Source organism: Diabrotica undecimpunctata, chromosome 6 (assembly GCF_040954645.1).
Source record: "Diabrotica undecimpunctata isolate CICGRU chromosome 6, icDiaUnde3, whole genome shotgun sequence".
Classification (NCBI taxonomy): Eukaryota; Metazoa; Arthropoda; class Insecta; order Coleoptera; family Chrysomelidae; genus Diabrotica; species Diabrotica undecimpunctata.
In genome coordinates, this window is record NC_092808.1 from 81,406,645 (window position 1) to 81,431,895 (window position 25,251).

The 25,251-nt window shown below is 33.9% G+C and overlaps 1 protein-coding gene across 1 annotated transcript in view; it reads right to left on the minus strand.

The window, feature by feature from the left end:
• The window catches only part of alpha-Catr (alpha-catenin related), a 233,368-nt gene that overhangs the window by 63,292 nt on the left and 144,825 nt on the right, over nucleotides 1-25,251 (minus strand). Inside the window, exons 9-10 of the mRNA XM_072536256.1 lie at nucleotides 19,211-19,369; nucleotides 14,097-14,273 (exon numbers count right to left, since the gene is read on the minus strand). Coding sequence (XP_072392357.1) covers nucleotides 14,097-14,273; nucleotides 19,211-19,369 — 336 coding nt within the window. The remainder of the gene's footprint in view (nucleotides 1-14,096; nucleotides 14,274-19,210; nucleotides 19,370-25,251) is intronic.

Genomic DNA, 25,251 nt, shown 5'->3' on the forward strand with positions numbered 1-25,251 from the left:
ACTGCGAATCCTTGCAGCTACCTAAAAGAAACATAGTTAATCTCCAAGAATTCAAAATGAGCATTGCAGAGGCACTGCTATTGGAAGGGAAAAGAACCCAACAATCAAAAAGGGGTCGTCCATCAAAAACCAGCACAGATGCAGAATTTTCAAAAAAGAAGCTAGGTCCAGCCACTAAAAGTATTCCGGTAGCAGACATACGTCTAGATGGGCTTGATCACTTGCCCATGGTCACAGATAGGGGTAGGTGTAAAAATATCAATTGTAGAAGTGCTCCAGTATATATGTGCATCAAATGTAAAGTACACCTGTGCATTACAAAGGAAAAGAACTGTTTTATACATTTCCACACTACATAATAACTTCTATTTTTGTATTTAATTTATAATAAATTGATGTTTTTCAAATTTATTATGTCTTTTATATCGATATTGTGCATTACTATGTATGTAAAATTAAGCAAAAAATCAAAACTTTTCAAAATTTAAATCATGAGTTATTTCTAAACAAAGGACTTTTGTGACGATTTCGTAACGTTTTTAAAAAAAACACCTAATATTTAAAAAAAAAACTGTTTTTTTTTAATACATTAAAAATTCGGCGTTATAGGGATAAGCTTAATACCATCGTTATTAGACAAAAGAACCAAAGTGACTATCTACAGAACACTAATTAGAACTGTAGTACCTTATTGTTTGGGAGCCGTAGATAATGACAAAAAAGATGAAGCGCAACTTAAGACATTCGAGAGAAAGATACTGAAAAAAAAATACGGCTCGATTCAAGACGAACACGGCACGTGAAGAAGCAGGAGAAACGATGAAGGGTAGGATATTGTAAGATTTGTTAAAGGTTAGAGACTGTCATTGCTCGGACATGCAAAGAGATAAGAACATACAAAATTAATAAAATGCTATAATGGAGGTCGATAGAAATACGAAAATGAAAAGATCCAGAATAAGATGATTGAATAGCGTTTAACACGACCTCAAAACTATGAATGTAAGACAATAGAGGAGAAAATTACAATAGAGGTCTGAATGGAAGATATAGCCAGACAGGCTAGAGCTAGTTTACTTTTTGTATCGTTAAATGTTCTTCTCTAAATTAAATTTATGGAACGAAGCATTATTATCCCTGGAGCATTATTATTTTTAGTTATGAAAAAGTTTAGATTATGGCAACTCTATAAATTAGTCGGATGTATAAAGCACTTTCTAGAAAAGTAAGCGATGTTGCTCAGAAGTATTTCCTAATATGTCGGGCCTTCTATAAAGTTTGGCATAATAATAATCTACAGTTTAAACTAAAAACGTAACTCTCCTATCATTTCGAAGACCTTCTGAAATCCTACTTATGTGACAGACACTTTTCAGTTTAATATGAAACACAATGTTCAGACTTATATCTAACTATATCAGAAATACCGCACGGCAGCGCGTTGAAACCAATGCTCTTTCAGTTTTTCCCTGCAAACCTACCCACCTTAAAAATTACAATTACAGAGATCTTTGTGGATGACACTGCAGTAATTTCCCTCCATCCCAATCCAGTGACTGCGTTAATAAATCTACAAATTAGCCTGAATAAATTCAAACGTGATTAAGGAAATAGAAAATCGTATTAATGAGATCAAATTAATTTAATTTAACTTTACAATGAAAAGAGATATGTTAATAATTGGTTAAGCGATTATTTAAAAAATGAAGTAAAGTACTTAGGTTTACATCTTGAAAGAAGAATAACTTGGACATCGCTTATATTCATAAAACGAAAACAATTGAAAATTAGATTAAGACACACCTAATGGATGATTGGCAGGAAATTGCAAATAAATCTAACAAACCAGAGCTTTTTATAAAGCTGTATTGATGTAACAATAGAATGGCTTGTAGGGCTCTGCTAGCACCTCGAACTTGAAAATTATACAACGTTTCCAGAATAGAGCTGTCTGAATTATAACCAATGCCTTGTGGAATTATTTAAGTAATATAATAAAAGTGAAGTCACCAAGTACAACGAAAACTACAAAAACAAAACTAGTGTACATTTTTAGGGCATTCTAGTGCGTGATATGTTCATTAAACGGATGTAGCCAGGGTTTAATATTTAAGAAACTAAAGCGACTAAAAAAATTATAAAATAACTAATGTGATGTGATTATCACCACAGCTGTTTCGACAGAGTGCCTTTCTCAAGTGATCTATTTTTGGCATGCGTTTACATTTTATAGTCTTCAACTAAACAACTTGAGGAGGGGAGAACTGTTTTTCTTAAGTTGGTCATTCGGAATTATGTCTGTATTTTTTATTTTGTTAATTTTTATAGATTCTAATAAATATAGCTTAAGGCTTTTATTTTGAATGCGTAGAATTTGAGATTGTTCATTAAAAGAATGATTATGATCTAGAAGGTTAAGGGCGTACATACAATTTGTTTTTTTTATTGGACGCCTTTTTGTGTTCTGCTATCTGTTTGTTAAAAGTTCTACCAGTTTGACCAATGTAAATTTGTATACATCACTGTGCAATTGGTTTTTTTTGGCTCTTGTTGTTTTTAATAGATTTGCCTTAGTTGTAGTTTGTTCTGAAATCTGGTGTTATTTCTTTCCTTTTTATGTGTTTGGCTATTTTTATTGATATATTGCCTGTATATGTTCTGCTCTATATGGGTAAGTATTACAGAATGAATTTTTCGTTTTTATTGTAAATGTATCCACTTCTTTATTCACATCACTTTCTATCCCTTAGTAAATGTTCATGATAGCTAAGCCTGTTTTTACTCATTGTGTTGCACAAGTAGTTTATAAATCTTCTTAGTCTTGATAAAGTCGTTTCTGGGATACTAGTGGAATCATATATGGTATTCAATATTTGCAAAAATATTTGGATATATTTTTGGTTGCATTTATCTAAGCATTTTAAAGCTGATCTTTGGAGTAAGTGTGGTGAGAGTCACAGCTGCTTTCCAAACTTTACGTTCTGCTTTGACGATAGATGTAGTTTTCTTGGGCAGCACTGCCGAATGCATACAAAATGTCTATTTAACTTCTCAACCAGCCACAAAATTTGATGGTAACAGACCAGATAGTGCCGAGTCTACTTTACGGTGTTTTGCAATACAGGCAATATTGGATAAATTTGTCGCAGGCATGTTCGAGCGATTTAACTGCCTTCCAACGATACTCGGCATAAGAAGTATACCACCAATTTCTTCAAGCAATACTTTTGCTTTTTAGTAGAGATGGAGGTATTCTTCGTCAACTTTAATTTTATTGAAAAGTGATAATAACCTTTTACGAGAAAAAATGATATAACGAGGTCTGTTTAAATTGCGTGCAGTTGCTTTGATAGCGACAATGTGTAGATCATGACTTTCGAAGAATCACTAGGCACATAACAAAATTTGAAAATCGAATTGTTAATACTCTAGACAATTAGTAAAAAACCAATACTAAACGCTCAACTTACAATCAACCAACAGAATATCGAAAGAGTCGAGCAATATACATATCTAGGCACCAATTTAAATAGCCAATGGGACCACTCAACAGAAATTAAACAGCGAATAATAAAAGCAAAAGCAGCATTCGTTAGAATGAGAACTATTTTCAACAGTCGAGACATATCATTAAAAACAAAATGCCGTCTATTGAACTGCTACATATTCACAGTTCTGCTCTACGGAATGGAAGCATGGACACTGACTGTTGCATCTATGAATCGGCTCGAAGCTTTCGAAATGTGGTGTTATAGGCGCATCTTACGTATATCATGGGTTGACAGAGTTACTAATGTGGAGGTCCTGCGTAGAATGGGGAAAGAATGTGAAATTCTCATGACCGTCAAAACTAAAAAGTTGGAATATCTAGGTCATGTAATGAGAAATAAAGAACGTTACGGCCTTCTCCAGCTGATTCTCCAAGGGAAAGTAAATGGTAAGAGAGGACCGGGAAGAAGACGCATTTCCTGGCTTCAAAATTTGCGAAAGTGGTATAACACGAATTACGATACATTAACCCCGATTGTCAGCAGTATTGCAGTTCAATAGTCCAGCCGATCAGCAGTTTCGACACATATTGCAGACAAGTTGTCATCAATTAATTTCATATAAATACTGTAAATTTTCATTTTAAAGTCAGTTGTAATTATATTAAATAAAGTGCTGTTACTCTGTCAGTTGTACCTTTAAAAGGGCCTTTTTAAAAAGTACCTTCGGGAGTGACAACCCTTAAGTGGCGCATTCAGTGGATTAGTGGGAGAGTCTCCAGAAGATCCTCGTCGTTTTCAAACGTTTACCCGCTACCGAACCAAATCCAGGGAAAACTGCAGCTATTTAACCCACGGATTCCAGGCAAATTGGCACAGAAACATATTTATGAAGAAAGCTGAAAAGAAACTTAAAGAAGAAAAGAAACTTGTACCTAAAAGGAATGCATCCAAGCATCATCCTATTACTGTAAGCAAATTTCATCTTATTTCTAATTCTAATATCAATTCACAAGTATCATCCTTTAGAATAAGCGATTCTCTTTCAACAATTTTTGAATCTAATATAGAATCTAGTGAAAATATTAAACCAGATTTACATTTAGTTGATAATAATCATATTTTTAAAACCACAAATTTGTTTGAAATACCTTCTATAATTATTACACCAGCATCCATTTCAAATAATTCTAATATGGCACCCATTTTTGATGTTAATAAAGACCTTTCTATCGTACCAGAGTACGACGGCAATCCAAATGAACTCCACAATTTTATTGATGTTATTTCCATGCTTCTAAACCATTTCTGGGATCATACAAATCCCGAAAATTTTCAAAATCATATGCTTACCCGGGGAATTATGAACAAAATTAAAGGAAGAGCCAGAGAAATTATTTCCGTATACGGCTGTAAAGACTGGCCGTCAATAAAATCAATTCTTGTCCAAAATTTTGCAGACCAACGAAACGAAAACTCATTAACTAGAGATTTAGTTAACCTTCGGCAAGCTCCAAACGAAAACCCCCATCAATTTCATGAAAAAGTTATGAGTCTTTTAAATACCATTTCAAATCATATTGAATTACACACGGAAAACGAGGAAGTTAAAAGAAGTAAAAAAGAATTTTTCCAACAACAAGCTCTAACCACATTTTTGGCAGGCCTAAGAGAACCCCTAGGATCAACAATTCGATCCATGAGACCACCCAATCTCGCTCTTGCTATCCAATATATTCAGGAAGAAAATAACATTAGATATCTCCAAAAAACTCATAATTATTCCTTGCCATCTTCTAATAAACCATCTGCGACTTCACAAACACAGAGATCCAATTTAACTCATACACCTGCTCCTACACGATGGCAACCTGAGGTGCCTAAGCCCCAATGGCCACAGCCATTCTTTAGACCAAATCAAATTCCTGTGCAACAACAATCATTCAATAATAGTCCAAGAGGGACATTTCAACCCCCTAGATTCCAACAAAATCATCAACTCACTCCATATGCACAAAATTCTAGGGCTAATCAACCCAATTTTCATAAACCAGTTCCATCTCAATCATATAAGCCAACACCTATGAGCGTATCTACACGCCAAACCGGCTTTAATAGACCCCAATCTCAAAGAAACTTCCGCTTTCAACAAACAGCCAGCCCCCGATTCACCGTAGAAGAACTCTTTAATATCGAACAAGAGGAAAATAATTACGATGAAGGTATAGACAATGACACATACCCAGATTACACTTATTATGAGCAAGAAAGCCAAGAATATGAGGAAGATGTAAATTTTCAAACGTTTCAAGACGAAAAAGAAGAAACGTAGTAGAATTGCATTCTTATGCCGACAAAAGAGAGCTTCCTTACATTAAAATTCAAAATCCCCCTCTTAAACTTCTTATTGATACAGGAGCCACTAAATCTTTCCTTAATCCTGATATAGCCAATAAATTCTACAAGAATAATATTAAATATGAACCATTTATCGTTACATCAATTTTTCAAAATCATTCACAGGATTATTGTGTAGAAATCCCAATTTTTCCCGAATTTAACTCCGATATTAACCTAAAATTTTATCTTTTCAAATTTCACAAGACATTTGACGGTCTTATCGGCCTCGATAATCTTAAACTTCTAAAAGCAAATCTCGATTTTACCCAAGCTACTCTTACTACAGAGCATTCTATTCTTCCTATTAATTACTACGTCACAAACAAAGCCCAATTCTATACAGTCCAGCTAGAGCCCCAATCAATTACCCAAGTCCGCTTACCAGTAAAGGAAACATCAGGTACAATCGTCATCCCAAGACAAGAAGTCGAAGGTGCCATCCTAAGAGAAACTCTCACCATTGCCTGTAATCAACTCGCCTGGACCGAGCTAGTCAATAACACTGATGAATACATCCAAGTAGCATTAACTGATCCCATCAAAAGTCAACCCATAAATCTCGAGGAATATCATATATATACGTCAGATATCATACCTACCGAAGACAGTAATCTAAAAGATGTCGATCCTCTCCTTAGAACCGATCATCTTAATACCGAAGAAGAATCTCACCTAAGACGACTGTGCAGGAAGTTTGCAGAGATATTTCATCATCCAGACGATCCTTTAACATTTACTAACCAAATAAAGCACCATATACGAACCAAAGACGAAGTTCCAGTTTATACCAAGTCATATCGGTATCCACACATCCATAAAGAAGAAGTACGTAAGCAGATCACTTCGATGCTTGATCAAGGAATTATCAGACCGAGTCAATCACCCTGGTCATCTCCAATCTGGGTCGTTCCAAAGAAACCAGATGCCTCAGGAAAAATTAAATGGAGAATAGTTGTCGACTACCGGAAGGTGAACGAGAAAACCATCGATGACCGATATCCAATTCCAAATATAACAGACATTCTGGACAAACTAGGACGCTGCCAATACTTCTCAACCCTAGATCTAGCCAGCGGATTCCATCAAATTGAAATGGCCGAAGAAGATATCCAGAAGACTGCATTTAACGTTGAAAATGGCCACTATGAATACATGAGAATGCCGTTCGGACTCAAAAATGCACCCTCAACATTCCAGAGAGTAATGGAGAACGTACTAAAAGGACTAATAGGAGAAATATGTCTGGTCTACATGGACGACATTATTGTATTTTCAACCTCTCTTCAAGAACATATGGTAAATCTTAAGAAAATTTTTGAAAGATTAAGAGAAACAAGATTTAAGATACAAGTTGACAAATGTGAATTCCTTAAGAAAGAAGTCGATTTTCTAGGTCACGTCGTAACCTGCGAGGGAATTAAACCAAACCCGACTAAGATTAAAGCCATCATAGACTATCCTGTACCAAAAACAACAAAAGAAATTCGAGGATTTTTAGGATTACTTGGCTACTATAGAAAATTCATAAAGGACTTTGCCAAAATTACAAAACCACTTACCATATGTCTTAAAAAGGATGCAAAAATTGAACACACCGAAGAATTCTTAAACTGTATCAAAACCTGTAAAAGCTTATTGATTAATGAACCACTTCTGCAATATCCAGACTTCACTAAACCCTTTAACCTCACGACTGATGCAAGCAACTTCGCTATAGGAGCCATACTATCACAAGGTCCAATAGGAAATGATAAACCTATCGCCTATGCATCCAGAACTTTAAATGAAACAGAACTGAAATATTCGACTATCGAAAAGGAGATGTTAGCAATTGTGTGGGCTACTAAATACTTCCGCCCATACCTTTTCGGACGAAAGTTCAAAATTTTATCTGACCATCGACCTCTACAATGGCTATTTTCACTTAAAGATCCAAACTCAAAGCTTGTCAGATGGAGATTAAAGCTGGAGGAATTTGATTACGAAGTAATATATAAAAAAGGCAAATCCAACACCAATGCAGATGCTTTATCCCGTGTCGAAATTCACACGAAAGAATTAAACAGTATAGACGAGAATATGGAAGAAATAATGAAACTCCTCTCAAAAGATGAAGATGATATCTCCATGATTAACCACCCCAGTTCCTTATCCGATCTGGAAGAATTTCTAACCGACCCAGCCGAAGAGTCTCAAAAAACTTTGAATCCGTCAACCCCTTTAGGTGACTTAGATAAAATCATCCAAAAAAATCAAACGGCAACGTTAACTCCCGAAGAAATAAAGATAATAGACGAAATCCTACATGAAGACAGCAAACAGCAAAAATCTAAAGCTCAGCCATCAAACTCCCAATACTTACAAGAAGATAACGATACAGATGTAACCAAACATTCCACGGCAGAAAATCCAATAATGGGAATTCCAATTAGCAAGAAACCACTAAATTGTTACAATAATCAAATAATTCTCAAGATAGTAAACTATAGCCCGGCGAAACCAATCATAGAGCAGTGTTTTGTAACAAAGAAGAGAATGTATGTCCAATTGGGAAAAAATGATCTTCACAACGACATTTTCCAGTTTTTCAAGAACTATATAGATCCGAAAAAGAAGTACGCCATTCTGTTCGAAAATGATGAACTCTACAAATCCCTATGCAATATTCTACGAGAAACTTTTAAAAATTCCGCATTCGATCTTGTCAAATGCAACAGCCTCCTAGAAGATATAAACAGCACAGAGAGACAGAAAGAAATTATAGAGAACTACCATCAAGGGAAGACTAACCACAGAGGAATTAACGAAACCGAAGCTCAAATAAGAAAACGCTACTACTGGCCTACGCTAAAGAAAGACATCGAAGAAGTTATCAACCTTTGTGATACGTGCCAAGCTAACAAGTATGACAGAAATCCAATTAAGCCGAAATTTATGGTAACACCAACTCCAACAAAACCGTTAGAAATCATTCATATGGACACATTCCAAGCTAACGGACAAAAATTCCTTACAATAATTGATGCATTCTCGAAATATGGCCAAGCATATCCCATAGAAGGATCCAACGCAATAAATGTCCTTAATGCCTTCATGCTATTTATAACCCACCATGGACTCCCACACATGATAATCGCAGATAGTGGAACCGAATTCAAAAACGGCCTTGTTCAGGAATTTGTCGATACACACAAAATTTCGATTCACTACACAACACCAGATAATCCACAATCGAACGGAATGATAGAACGTTTTCACTCTACAATTTTGGAACACCTAAGAATACTTAGAGAAAAAAGGAAGACTCTGGGTATTAAAGAACATATGTTGTATGCTATTTTAGGATACAACAATTCCATTCATTCATCAACTAAACAAAAGCCAATCGAAATTCTAAATGGGCATATCGATCCTCAGGATCCATTTGACATCGATATTAACAGAACTCTAATAAATAACTATACACAGAGCCACAGATTAAAGACAAAAGAAATCTACAGTGAAATAAACAAAAAGCTACAAGAAACCAAACAGAAAAATATTGAAAAAATAAATCAAAAAAGACAAACACCAATAACTTATAAACCCAGCACAAAAGTTTACACTAGAAAAACAGTAAAAAGAAACAAACTTCTTCCGAGATTTTCTTCCCGCATTGTGAAAAATAATAATCCCGTAACAATAGACACTCAAGATACGTCAATACACAAAAAGAACATCAAACACCAGCCAAAGACTAACGCTAAAACTGCTTTACAGATGTACCTCAGTAGCAGCCCAACAAGTTCAAATTCAAAACCTGAAGGACAATCCAGGAATCCTCCCAGTTAAACTTGGACAAGCGAGGATACAGACCAGCACTCATGATTTCATCCACTATTTCCATCTAGAACCCATCGCAGAAGAGATTGAATCCATAGAATCTCAGTATATCACCACCAACAGAGCAATAGAAAATGGACTTAGTCAACCATATTTTGAGAGCCTACAAAACTTTGATAAAACTGTACAGTACCTCCTCCAAACAGCAAAAGAGAAACTAGACACAATATATCCAAAATCCAGAAGCAAAAGAGGACTTATAAACGGATTGGGAAGTGTAATAAAATCTATTTCTGGTAATCTAGATCAAGAAGATGCTGAAAGATACAACGCTGCCATTAAATCACTTGAAAATAACCAACAGAACATTATTACTAACATCAATAGCCAACTCAGTCTCAATAAAAGAATAATGACAAATTTTAACCAAACAATTTCATTACTTACACACAACCAAGAAATCATAGCTGAAGAGACAAGCAAAATTAGCTTAGAGATGAACCAATTCGTTTTCGATTTTAATGATTATATGCAAGTTCGAAATATCCTTGACCAGATAAATCTAAATTTACAAACAATTATACAAATACTGGATGATCTACAAACAGCAATTACATTTGCAAGAATCAAAACTTTACACAACGGTCTCATTAAACCTGAAGAAATAAAATGGACCGTGCAAAAGATGCTTGAACACCACCCTGCATCACAGATTCCCTATATTCAGGAAGAAGACTTAACCAAATACTATGAAATCATAGACATTGATGGTTACTACACGAATCACACCCTTGTTTTTATTTTACATTTTCCTATTCTTCATTCCAAGTCGTTCACATACTTCCATTTATACTCCCTTCCAACTAATAATCACACAATAATCATTCCACCTGGTCCATACCTAGTCCACAACTCAGACCTTTTTCAATATATGGATGTACCATGCAAAAGAAGCGAATCCAAATCATTCATCTGTCCTGAGAAATTTCCACAAGAGAATGACCAGACTAATGACTGCATCATCCAAATTCTCCAGTTAATCAATGATGCCGCCCAATGCCAAAGTGTTCCCGTCACTGTCACTACAACGATCATTCAAAAAGTATCCGATGCACACTACATTGCCGTTTTTCCAAAGGCTACGAAAGTATCTACCCATTGCACCACCACTGAAATAGAAGTACTCGAAGGGACCTATCTAATTGAGTTACCGCCAGGATGTGAACTACGAACCAATAATGAAGTTTACATAAATTCCAAAACAACAATTAAAGAAGAACCACTAACATTACCAAAAGTCAAGACCACCACTATTCTGAAGAACCACCCAATAGTCAAACCCCTAAAATTGGACAGAATTCCTTTAGACGAACTACACAAGTTATCACAAGAAGAAGAAAGGTTCCAATCCATCCTTCCAACACAAATGGACCACAGCTACATATGGACACCACCGATATATATACTGGTAGCAATCCTTTTAATTTTTGGTTTTCTCAAGCTACGCAAACTGAAAAAAGAAAAAGATGAGCAGAATCCAACCACAGCAGAAGACATCCCTGACCAAAGCCCAGAGTCCTCAGAAACAGTTCACAGAGTTTTGTTCATCCCTCACAAAACTTCCCCAGGGGATGGAGAAATTACGATACATTAACCCCGATTGTCAGCAGTATTGCAGTTCAATAGTCCAGCCGATCAGCAGTTTCGACACATATTGCAGACAAGTTGTCATCAATTAATTTCATATAAATACTGTAAATTTTCATTTTAAAGTCAGTTGTAATTATATTAAATAAAGTGCTGTTACTCTGTCAGTTGTACCTTTAAAAGGGCCTTTTTAAAAAGTACCTTCGGGAGTGACAACCCTTAAGTCACGACTACCACTGAACTGTTCCGCGCTGCAATAAGCAAAGTGAAGATAGCCGTGATGATCGCCAACGTCCGGAACGGATAGGCACTTTAAGAAGAAGAATACTCTAGAAAAAATGCTACTTAAATCTTTACTTCCTAATTGCACCCAAATCCCTCGATCGTATGGAGGTGAGTGTTTTTAGACATGTAAACTGGAAAATAAAACAAAAGTATTTACAAAAAGAACAGTTCCCTCAATTCTTTTAGTTGTAGTGAATAAAATCTTTAGGTATACTATACTATAAAATTCTTTCCATTTATACCGGATCTTTATACTTTATGTAAATAAATTATTATAAAGTTTTAACATCTGTTAAATTTTAAGAAAAAAGATAAACTGTAAACTTATTCAGAGTGAACATTGATAATGATCTCAGCGATATTGAAACATACTTACAATATTTTTATTTCTCTATTGAGTTGGTAAACATTAATAAATATTCATGGCAGTATATTATTTGGGGATACCCTATAAATGAGTTTTTCTCTATGAATTCTAAAATATTATCTATAAAATTACCTTTTAAAATACATTCATAAACGATATAACTCAATAAATTAACTCATTTTGCATTTCTGGATTTAACTTGGCAGGCATTCAAAAATCTTTCAAAGAGTTATAATCCGGTAGAAACATAATACTGGATTTTTCTTTATCTTTGTTTAGTACAAAAACAGAGGAAACCAAAGTCACAATTCTTATGGTGTACAGTTTGGCCGCATGCCATTATTTAAATAAAGTCACGCCGGTATTTCTGCCAAGAATTGCAGTTACCAAGTTTTTCAAGGACATATAAATATCCTTTTTATTGCGTGTTCACGTCGAAGCTCCACACATGGTTGATAATTTTATAAATAAATTAAAAATTTATTAACTCGTTTAATAATTTTTATTGAAATCCGGTTGTTTTTGTAAATTTTATAATATTTTTCAAAGTTTTCTACATATATCTAATCCAGTTTTAAATATCTAATGCTAATAGCTTATCATCAAATAAAAATATTAAATAGGTACGTACATTTTAAAGCTCATATAACTTTTGTACACGTTTTTCACTTTTTTGAGTTTTTAAAATTTGTCTTTATGTGATAACTATCCGCAAGTATCTTTAAAAAATAAATAAAAAATACGTTACAGTTTGTATATTGAAAGCATAATTCCACTGAACTCCGTAACTATGAACTTAAGAAGGAAATTTATTTTCCGCAATTTAATCTTTCATAAATATAAACGATGTAATAGTGATATAATCCTTAAAATACAGTACAAAAGTACAATTTTATTAAAAAGATTAATATTCATATTAAATTCAAGATTTTAGATCTTTTCAATATAATTATGATCTTACCAACCATGTATTGAAATTATTTTTTAATCACATAGACTGGGAATTGAAAAAAATAGTATTAAAACTAAAACTTATCATTTATCGTCAAGTTCAATGTGATAACTATTGACATTCAGTAAAACTATACAGGCTTATTGATGGAGAAAATTATTAAAATTGGTTGTACTTCCTGTTAGTTCTCTATACTTTCTTTATGGTTTTGTTGATTTGGGTTAGTTATATTCTATTATATGTTTGTTCACGTTATTGTCTCTTTATTATTAACTTATTTGGTTAGTTTTGAAACTTGATCATTCTTGTTCGTGATTTATTTCTACACAACTGGTAGTATGTTGTCTATTTTTATTTAATACACGAATTTCCAGTTATGATTTGTATTTAGTTATTCTGCTTTAATATATCTGTGTTTATCAATTTCTGCTTAAAGCCTATTGAGTTTTGTGCTATTGGTGTTTGTGTGAATTTTTATTTGTGTCCTTAACTCTGTCATTATGTACCTGTGTTTGCCGTGTTTATCGCTAGTGGTTTAAAACATTAGATATCTTTCATAGCATAATTTGTAATCTATTTAATCCATTGTTGTCTTATGTGGACATTATGGGTGATAGAACTTTAAATCTAAGCTTTGATTATGTTTTACTCGTAATTTTCATAATATTGCCATTTTACTAGGGAGTTTTTCCTTTTTTATTTTAATATTGAGACTAACATTTAGCAAAACTAATATTTACAAAAATATTAGTTCAGAATAGATGTTTAAGAACAACATTATTGTGTTGTTTTGTATAAACACGTTTAGATATATGTCGTCATGTGTTATTGTGAATACACATAAAAATGATATTTTTCAAGTCAGATTATTGATATTAAAAGCTATAAGTAACTTTTATTTAATTATCTATACGCCAAGATACCCACTGGAAGATTGATTAAAGCCACTTACACCTTAGTGTTTAACATAGTTCAAATTCTTAATGATACTTGTAAACTTTAACATATCATTTATCTAATATTTGTTAGTAACAACCGTTGTATTGGATAAATATAAATTGTTTTTATGAATTTACACTTCCAAATTTCCAAACTAATAACACTCAAATATTTATTTTAATACCTACTTGCTTACCTGATAGCTAAACTGTCTTATTACTTTATACAGCCTGTTGGCCTCTTCAGCAAAATATTCAGCTTGTGTAAACAAATCCTGGGTGGTTTTTAATTCCCCTTCACCTTTTGTGAACTGGTACATAGAAAAGGCCATGGCTGACATATTTTTCGCCCTCTTCACAATGTCATTGTTTTCCTAAAATAAGTATGAATTGACTAGTTATAGGTTTTTTTTATTTATTATCTTATGTTATGTTAATTATTTTATTATATTACTATATATTGTTAAATTACTTAATTCCAACTTCTGTATTCACAGGAGAGTACAGATTCTTTATCTCCAAATAGTATCTAATTTTAGTTGTTTTTAATAGTTATTATTCATGTGGTTTCGTACAAAAAACAGTGAAATTGTAAACTTTTATTTACTTTTCATTTTATAATAATTGGATTCCAATAAAATTGCCAGACAATGAAGCACTAAAGAGCACGAAACTTACCAATTTTCCGCAGTAAGACGAATCGCTGCGCAACTTTTAGCATTCGATTCGGAAAGCGTCATGGTGGTAAAATGAAAATTGCATTTTGTGCATAAAGAAAATGTATTTTCAAAGTGTATAGAAAATGAAAAATTTGCAACTCAAAAAATATCGACAGAATGAATTTAATTTTCTTACTCGGGGGTTTTCGAGATCGCTGAACACGAATATGATAACGCCGATGGTCCTCGAGCTAACTGGTGCTAAGGGTGGACCTCGTCCCCTGGACTTTTATGTTATTTTCATTTAAAATCAGTCGAAAGTTATTACTCGGATGGTTTTAGAGGTCGCTGAATACGAATATTCTAACGGCAAAGGTCATCCAGCTACCTGGTGGACGGTTGGCTTCATCTGCTGGAGTATGCTAATTTTATTCTAAATCAGTCGGGTGTTTTAGTGTCAACAAAATGTTTAAAAATTTTAATCAAATATATACTACAATACTTAAAACTGGACACTTCTAAGAACAAAGAAGAGATGTCCAAATTTTTATTAATTATCCAGTAATACTAATTAGAGAAGATAAATAATTAGTACCGAATTAGGAACATAACCAGGGAAAGGTGTAAACAAAAAGTCTTCTTCTGCTTGAAAAAGAACAGCAACCTGATATGTGGTTTAAGTTTAAAAAACCCTTTCGAAATCTAATCCGAAAACATCATATCCCAATCGAAATAACCTGATAAAGTAAGATAAATATAGAAGCATCGGAATATTATGGATATGTATGTTTTACAGCTAAAACGATACACTACATTTATAAAAATCCCCTAAAGAACATTAAAATATGCATTACATACATTAAGATATAAAAATTAAACTTAAATTAGAAATACCAACAAATACACTTATTGCACTTTCCTTTATCACAAAAAATCTTATCAATTTGTAAATTTACTCGTGGTATTGAGAAACGTTAATATAGCTAAAATATCTGTATAATTATTAAAACAAGCAATTAGGAATTCATCTTAAGAATAAACAATATCTTGTGACACAGAACCCAATTAACTCTAGGGAACAAACTTTTTCTTTAAGATCCTTATACTCTACCTGGTTGGAAATCACCATTGCTATCTTAACGCTATTAGCCGCATTTTCAAAGTAGTATAAAGAGCTAAAACCATCTAAACCACTAGGTGTCTTCTTCTGATATCTTTCCTTGCATAATAGATTTATCCAACTCATGTTTTTTTGATTTCGCTATATGAGCCCAAATATTTTTTATTTGAATCGTTTTAGAAACGACTTATTCTTGTTCGTTTTTTTTATTAATCTATATAGTTTATTCACTCATGATGTTCTGTGCGTTATGCTGTGGTACCATATCACAAAAGAGTTTAATTTTTGATAATCAGATTATCATATTGTCAATGTTTGCAAGACATATAAGAATGGGGAAAATTGGTAGCGTCTATTTGCAATTCAAAATAAAGACAGATATAAAAATGGCATAAAAGGAGCAATACAATCTCTGAAAAAAACACAACGGTCAGAATCATTTTAGTAACTGTAACTGTTAACTATTATCACCACATAGACTCTTAAGATTTATAATGGTTATAAGATTATATTTTACACTATTAGTATATATCCTTTGAAATAATTTAATTATCCTAGCTCCAATGAATGAAAACTGTAGAGTAGAGCTTCCCTAACGGTGCGTAATGACAGCCTAGGATGTCGCGACATTGTCACATAGGAGTCGCGTGTCCCTTATTATTATTAACAATGGATAATACAGTATAGCCCAAAATAAACAGTATTGAACTTGTAATTATTTTACTGTTTTAAACAATACATATTTTTGACACTCTATAACATGTTCTAAATGAGCTCCTCCTCTCTCAAGACAGACTTTACACCGATATTCCAGATTTCTCGTAATGTTCTGGAATAAAGATTGTCTCAAGTACTCGAGGAAGGCTCTAACGGTATTCTTTAACTCATTGATGGTCTGTGGTGCCCGTTTAAAAACGGCAGTTTTAGCCTGCTGGAAAAATTGGTCTCGAAATGCCAAATTACGTGCAGGACAAAATTGACGTAGATCGAAAACAAAGCGTGTTAAAATTTGTATGTACCTCTATTAATTAAATGTGACTTGCCTATCATTTTCTTCGAAGTATAGATCAATGATTTCGTGTCCCGAAACTGCACACCAGACACTTACTTCTGCGCTATGTAAAGGAACTTCTTGAACTTCATCTGGTCTGGCAAAGCCCAGAAATTAATTTGTGCGACGATTTACATGGCTTGACAAATGAAAATGTGCTTCGTCTGAAAACCATACATTTTCCAAAAATTCAGGATTGGCTGAAAACTATAATGCAAGAATTCAGAAATATTCCACTCTACTGTGATAATTCCTGGGATATAATTGTTGATGTACCTGAATACCATACGAAAATGCACCCAGCTCCTTCAGGATTCTTTGCAAGAAAGTTTGTTTTAAGCCAAGATGCAACGCTGTTCTTATCTGACTGGCTTTCGGATTTTCCAAGATTCGCTCAAAAACACGTTCATGGTTATCGTTGTTGTTAACTGTCCTGGGACTCCCTGAGATTCCTTTTCGTTGGCACAATACATTACCCGTATTTCTAAACTTCCCAACAACCTTCAAAATTACAGAATTACTTGGATAACGCTTATTAAACCGTTGGTTGTGTGAATTGATGACACACGTATTGCAGCCTTGCACTATTACGTCGGCCGATTTCGTATAAGCGAAACTAATGCTCCACAAGAAACACTTTCTCCTCTGTACTTAACACAATTTTTAACAATTAGGCCCTAATGATTAATTGCTTAAGGATTACTTGACAAGTTTATACTAGTTAATTTGAATATGACAACGCGCACAAAGAGACATCTATGTTTCAGTTTCAGTACTGTTTATTTTGGGCAATACTGTATTATCTAAAACAATAGAAAACGACGTGAAGACTTTGTCGAGAGCAGTTATGTAACTTTAGGTTAACGGAAGAAATATAGGAAATATTCTGAAGCTATTTTCTTGTAGCATCTTAATGAAATTACAATTTTTATTGGGAATAAGCCACAATTTAAGTTTAAAATAAGATTATTGACGTTTCAATTTACACTTCGGAAATCATTCTCAAAATAAACTTATTCATATTACCAATTCAAATATATATCATTCATTTTAAAGTAGACTACTATTATAATACAATATATTAATATATAAATAATTTTCTATATTGCTGAATTGCATTCCTAGGGCGACTTTATTGTAAGATAGTTCATTCGATTACATGAAATAAACTTTAACTTAAGAATATTTGTCAAAAAAATCATGTGATTCGTCTTTAAAAAGATAACCACATGCTATAATGAAAGTAAGTAATTTTTAATAAGAAAAAAACCAGGAAAAAAACTTCATAATACCATCCCGACACGGTAAGTATTTGGTCTTACATTTAGTTTACTCTCAATAAACGTCAAACTCTGATTTTATATGTATGTGGAAATTAAAATGTCAATAAACTTATTTTAAACTTAAATTGTGGCTTACCTACAGAGGTAACAGGTCTTTTAGGTCCATAGCTTGATAATAATTTCCATCGTTTTCTGTTCTTAGCTGTTCGCTTCCCATCTCTCTGATATCTTCCATTACTACATCACCCCATTGCTTTCTTGGTCTTCCGCTCTTTTTTGCCCTTAGGTACTCTCCAACTAATATTCTTGACCTATCTGTTACGTTGCATTCTTTCTAAATGTCCGAGCCATTCTAGTATACGTTTTTTTACTAGCTTTGTTATTGTAGGGTTAGCACACAATTGGTATACTTTTACATAAGTACGTCTTCTCCATTTTCCCTCGACTACTTTTCTACTAAACATTCTGCGAAGCATCTTTCTTTCGCATGCTTCCAACCTGTTCTGTATAGTTTTGTTGATAGTTTATGTCTCGGTAGCGTATAGCATTGTGGGTCTAATTATAGTTTTGTATACTCTAATTTTTGTATTACCAGGTAGGTCTTTGGCCCTAATCAGTCTCAGATTGATTTCATTTTTTTTCTTTTATGTCTGATCAATAAGGGTACCTAAGTACAGATATTCATCCACCTTCTCGAATTCTACAACTGATCCATCCTCCATCTCTAATTTAAAGGACCCCTGGTGTTAATTCCGTTTTTGCTCGATATTTTTAATCAAAAATCCTTTCCAGTCGCTTCCACCATCGACACTTTCAACATAGGAAAAGGAACAACTAACAGTTATACTGACTATATAATACGAAAAGAAAAAACAGTTTGACTTTTAATGTTTAGTTTCTTATAAATGTATTGCCATCAGCACTGCAGCATTAAAGGTTTTATTTTACTGATTACTTGTTACGAGGCTAGTACTAAAATTGGTAAGAATTTTTGGTAGCTAGGTTGAGGGGCGTAGTCAAAAGGAATGCAAAGTCCCAAGGGCTTTACATTACAATTTTTACATTTTTTGTGTAAACTTTTTGTCTTATAGTCAGGTACAAACAGGGGTTGTAAAACCTAACCTATAATTGCAACCCCAATTACAATTTTATTTGCCTTGAATAAACAACATAAATTTTATAGTATTTACGCATTTACCTCTAACTGTGCACTACTATTATTTTCTTGCCACTTGTCAGTCTCAGCGTCCATTTCTGTAGTTGCTAATTTCATCTCGAGGCCGGTTTTGGCAATTTTTTCTTGCTCTGCTACGTCTAGTCGAACAGCTTTTAAAGGTTTCGAGGTAGTACCATGTTTCTAAAAAAGATAAATATTAAAACGTTATATAAAACCACTCATGACCTTGACCGATTTTAAAACAGTTATCTCACAAATTCACAAATACCTGTGCCCAGGCTAATAATAGGGGATTTTAATAGTCACAACCCAAAGTAGGAATCAGAAAATTTTAATACCAAAGGTAGATTAATCAAACTTAATGTACATACTGGTACAATACCGGCAATAGATCCATCGATTTGGGACTCAAATCTTTTAATCGGGCTTAACTGGGATCCTCTACCTCTTTTACACGGGACAGACTATTATCCAATAAAAATATCTATATTTTCTGATAAAATTACTTCTGAATAAATATAAGTCCCAAAATGGAATCTAAATACCTACCACTTATTGGAATAAATACGTTGAAGCTATAGAAATAAACATAATATTATCACTAAAAGACAGTTTAGAAAACACAGATATAAATAAAATCTCTCAATACTTTTACTAATATTTTTATATAAGCGGCAAAAATGCGTATAGCAAAAATCTAAATATTGTTTAAGTATTATTTAAATATTGTAATAATTAAAATATTTAAATATAGATTTAAAAATACACCATTTCAAAAAACAATCAAGCAAGACAAAGCATCTTTCAAATAAAAAAAAAACATAATACAACTAACATTATAGAATACAAAAAACGATGGGCATATGGTAGATACATAACAAAAACTGCTCGGACAACTAACTGGAGGAAATTTGTCGTAAATACAAACAGCTGAACACCATTATCTACACTATAGCGCAATCTTCGCAGAATATAAGGAAACAAATAATTTTACCTTCTTCTTCTTAACATGCCATACACCAAAGTGCGTAGGCGACTATCTCATTACTAGAATTCTGTTCTTGGCGGCGTGACACAGCTCGCCTGTATTGTGTATTCCTGTCCATTCTTTAATATTCCTTAACCAGGATAATTGTTTGCGACCGGCTCCTCTCCTACCTTCGATCTTCCCTTGTAGGATTAACTGTGGTATTTCATATTTTGCTCCTCTCAATATGTGCCCAAGGTAACCAATCTTGCGTTTTTTAATTAATTCAAAGAGTTCTCTTTCCACGCCGGCTCTCTTAAGGACGTCATCGTTTCGAACTCTATCCACCCAAGGTATGCGCATCATTCTTCTCAATGACCACATTTCAAATGCTTCAAGTTTGTTGATAGATGTTTTTTTCAAAGTCCACGTTTCCATGCCATAAAGCAAGATGGACCATTTGTAGCACTTGACCATTCTGTAGCGTATTTCGAAATTTAGGTTTTGATTACATAGGAGCGGTCTGAATTTCACAAAAGCTTGTCTTGCCATTTGTATTCGGGTTTTTATCTCTTGTTGTGGATCCGATTGGTCATTGATTGTGGTGCCAAGGTATTTAAAAGTTTTCACGCGTTTTATGCGATCGTCACCTATGCATATTATCGGGTTTTCTGGAGGGTTTCTGCTAATGACCATATATTTCGTTTTCAAAATGTTGATTTTGAGGCCATATTTTTTACCTATGCTATTCACCCTATCAAGTAATAACTGCTGATCTTCCAAATTATCAGTTATAATCACTGTGTCGTCCGCATAGCGTAGGTTGCTAATTGGTATGCCGTTCACCTTAATACCTAATTCCGTGTCTTCTAATGCTTCCGCAAATATATTTTCAACATATAAATTAAAAAGCATCGGAGAGAGTATGCAGCCTTGGCGGACACCTTTCCGGATTTCAAATTCATCCGAATATTGGTCTTGATCAATCCTCACCTTTGCCATTTGGTTCCAGTATAGATTCTGAATAATTCTGATCTCCTTCTGGTCCATGTTGGCCCTATGTAGTACTCATAATATTACTCATAATACTAATGTAATAATAAAACCCAATAAATTAGCTACTACTTAATACAGAAAATCGTTACAGGAAAACAGCAGCACGATTGTGAATATAAGATAATCATATCATTCTGGCTTTACAACCCTGCGTGGGTAGCCTCCCGATATATCGCTCCGAATAAGAATGCTTCGATGTTATATTTTCTCTACCCTTTTGTATGGGATTGAAGCTTGGACACTTAGTAATCCAACATTAAAAACCTAGAAGCATTCGAAATGTGGTGTAACCGACGTATTTTGATAATATCATGGAAGGATCGCAAAACAAACGAACAAGTTCTCAAATAACTAGGAAAACAATGCGAAGTTCGAAGTTTAAATTTTATAAAAATCAGGAAATTGGAGTTGGAATTATGAGAGGTGAAAAATACGAACTACTAAGGAAGATAATACAGGGTAAAATCAAAGGCAGAAGAAGCGTAGGAAGACGTAAAATCTCGTGGCTGCGCAATCAACGTAAATGGTTTGGATGCAGTTCAATTGAACTATTCAGGTGCGTAACCAACAAAATTATCATTACCAGAATGATTTCCAATCTCCGATAGGAGCGGAACTTAAAGAAGAAGAAGTTTCTCAAGAAATTCTCATATTTTTCATGTATTCATCGATGTTATCAAGGAACCTTGTTCAATGTCATCAAGGAGCGTTACTCTAGCTGGGTCATTTTGTTCCATTTGCATTACATGTCCTATCCACCTCGGACGTCCTATCTTAAATATGTTTTACGATATCTGGTTCCTGGTATATTCTATAAAGTTCGAAGTTGTATCGTCTTCTTCACACTCAATTGTTATTCACTGCTTTATAGATTCGCCTTAGAGTCCAGGTCTCTGAACCATATTTTAGGACTGGGCGTATTATTGTTTTGTAAATTTTTATTTTTGTATTTCTCGATATAATTGTGGATTTAAGGAGATTGAGCCCAAAATAGCATCTGATGGCCATGAAAATTTTGCGGTTTATCTCTGCGGTATACATATTAGTTCACTGCTTCGATGACGTCGTTTTCTGTAACAAGTGGTCGTAGGATTTTTGGTTGTGTGCTTATTTTCATATACTTCGTTTTGTTGGTGTTTATTATTAAACCCATTTTTGTACCTAATTCTTTTAATGCTACATACGCCTCTCGTACAGCGTTTTCCGTTCTCCCAACAATATTGATATTATCAGCATGGGTAAGAATTAGCACTTATTTACTAGATACTGAAACAATGGTTATGATTTGTGACATACTTATGACTTTTTTTAGAGCCAGATTGAACAGTATACAGGAGAGAGGGTCTCCTTGGTGCAGTCGGTTATTTGTTTTAAAAGCTTTAGACAGGCCCCTGAATTCGTACTCTACATTCAACTTTTTTAAAAGTTAGTTTTGTTAAATTTACTAACTGATTTGGTATTCCTAGCTCTTTTATTGCTTTAAACACTTCTCTTCTATTCACAAAGTCGTAGGCTGCTTTGTAGTCGATAAATATGTGATGAGTATCAATGCCATATTCCAATATTTTTTCTAAAATTTGTTTCAGGGTTCATCTGGTAAATGTAAATTGTCGATTTACGACCTCTGAAACCAGCCTGGTATTTTCCTACTATTCGTTCTGCATATATAGTGCCATACGGTGACATAAGTCTGAGGAAAATATTTTATACTCATATTTTTAAAAGCGTAATATCTCTGTGGTTAGTGCATTCAAGGATATTTCCTTTTTTGTCTATAGTGCAAATGTATTCTAATATTCCAATCGTTGAAAAGGGATGTCTGTGTTCATATTTCTTTTATAAGCTGCTGTAATACCATTATGGTATCGTGGACGTCTGCTTTACATAGATCAACAGCGACATTATCTATTTCGTGTAATTTGTTCCTGGCTAGTTTTTTACCTTCATGTTTAACTTCAAAAATCGTTGGGAGTTTTTCTTCCATCTCGCCTGTTCCCCTTACCTCATATTTTCCGTTTTCCAAGTTTTCTTCTTCTCTAGGTGCCTGATTATTGTATTTCATCCATCTATTTAATACATCTTTTCTTGTTAATAGGTCGCAATTCAGACTTCTGCATTGTCTCGTGGTTACCTTGAATTCTTTTCTGTTGATGTTAGTTAAATTTCTTATAGAATGCTCCGAATTCTTTCTCCCTGTTGAGGTTTTCTATATATTTAAGTTCCATATTTAAGTGGTTTCCTTTTTTTTCTTTTGTGTATCCTCTTTTCATCTATTCTCCTTGTCTGGTAATACTCTACAGTTGTTCTAGTTTGTTGGCTGCGAATCTTTCTGTAGGCTTAATTTTTTACTTTTGTTGCATTCTTGCATTCATCGTCAAACCATTGATATTTACTGGTACAAATTTCTGTTCCTGTTTCATTTTTCGTTGCTGCTTCTATATCTGTCTGTCCTTCTTCATTTACATTTTTATTCCTTAGCCTGTTGGTCATGTTTTCCGAGTGCCTTTCTGCAATTGTCGCATCTCTCAGCTTTGCACATTCCTTTTTTTTCTATCCATTTAGTTACCTTTACTGATGTTAAAGATAAGAAAATAGTCGAGTGATGGATTTGATTGTCCTACGAAAATATTCCGTTCAATATCCTTTTAACTACAGATGAAATTAACTTTGATCTTAGTACTATACAAAAACTCTACTCTTAGACCTGAAAATATTCCTTTAGTGTTCTTGGAAAACCTGCCTAAGTGTGTTCTTTAAAAAAATTTCAAATAAGTTTGGTAAAATAATATCTTCCCAACCTCCTGAACAACTCAATAATTATACCAGACCAGAGTAGATTTTAACAAAATCAAACTACAACTGATAATCCGAATGATTTATAGTCTGAAATTTTTGAATAATTATCAAACAAACAGGAAACTATTGCAGTGTTCATATATTACAAAAGCATTTGATACAGAATAGCTTTACGATATTATTAGTTCACTACACACGTAGACTTTCACTACAGTCTCCACTATCTACTAAATAACTAGAAGACCTTATGTCTTAGTGACATCGTCAAATTTTCATCTAGCAGCTCTGCACTGAAAACAGCTTGGCTGTTTTGTAAGGGCATTTTTCTTTAAATATTAAAACCTTCAGCCACCTTTTTACCATTAGGCCTTTAGCCAGTTAATTTGCTTTGGACCTTTAGTCACTTTTTTAGGTCTTTAGTCACCTTGTAAACGTCTTTCTGTAAAATATAGACAAGTTTACCTATTTATTGAAAAAAAAATTGTTTAAATTTTTGTGCTATGGTTTGGTCTCGGTTGTGATTATTGTTGCTACAACTGTTTGTCTTAGGGACTAGCCGAACTACCTCTGGGAAGAGGGATCTCGATGATTTTTTTTGTGCTGGTTAAAAGGAGGAGAGTAAAATAGTACGTGGTTTGTAACAAACAGATTCTTCTTCTTCTTCTTATGCCGTCCCCATTAACGGAGGTTGACGACCATATTTCTAAAAGTTTCTCCGTCTTTTGCAACGTGGAATAATTCGTCTAGAGTCATTTTTGTCAGTCTCGAATATTTCGCAGCCATGACTTCCTATTTCTACCGATTCCATCGACTCTATCCTGCATGATGACCTGCCGAAGACTATATTTGTCATTCCTCAGTATGTGTCCAAGGTATGCAGTCTTGCGTACTTTTATTGTTCTCAACAATTTTTTGTCTCTGCCCATCCTGCTCAGCACTTTCTCATTGGTGACCCTGGCAGTCCATGGAACTCTCAACATTCTCCGGTATATCCAAAGTTCAAAGGCTTCAATCTTCTTAACTATTTGCGTCCATGGCTATATTTTTCGCCTTTACGTCTTTTAACGTCCATGTTTCTACCCCGTAGAATAGTTGGAACCAGACGTAACATTCAACAAACCTCAGTCTCAGCGCAGTATTCAGATTTTTGTCACAGAACAATTGCTTGAATTTTAAAAACGCTACCCTTGCCATTTCTATTCGCACCCTGATCTCTTGATCTGGATCTAATTCTGTGTTGATG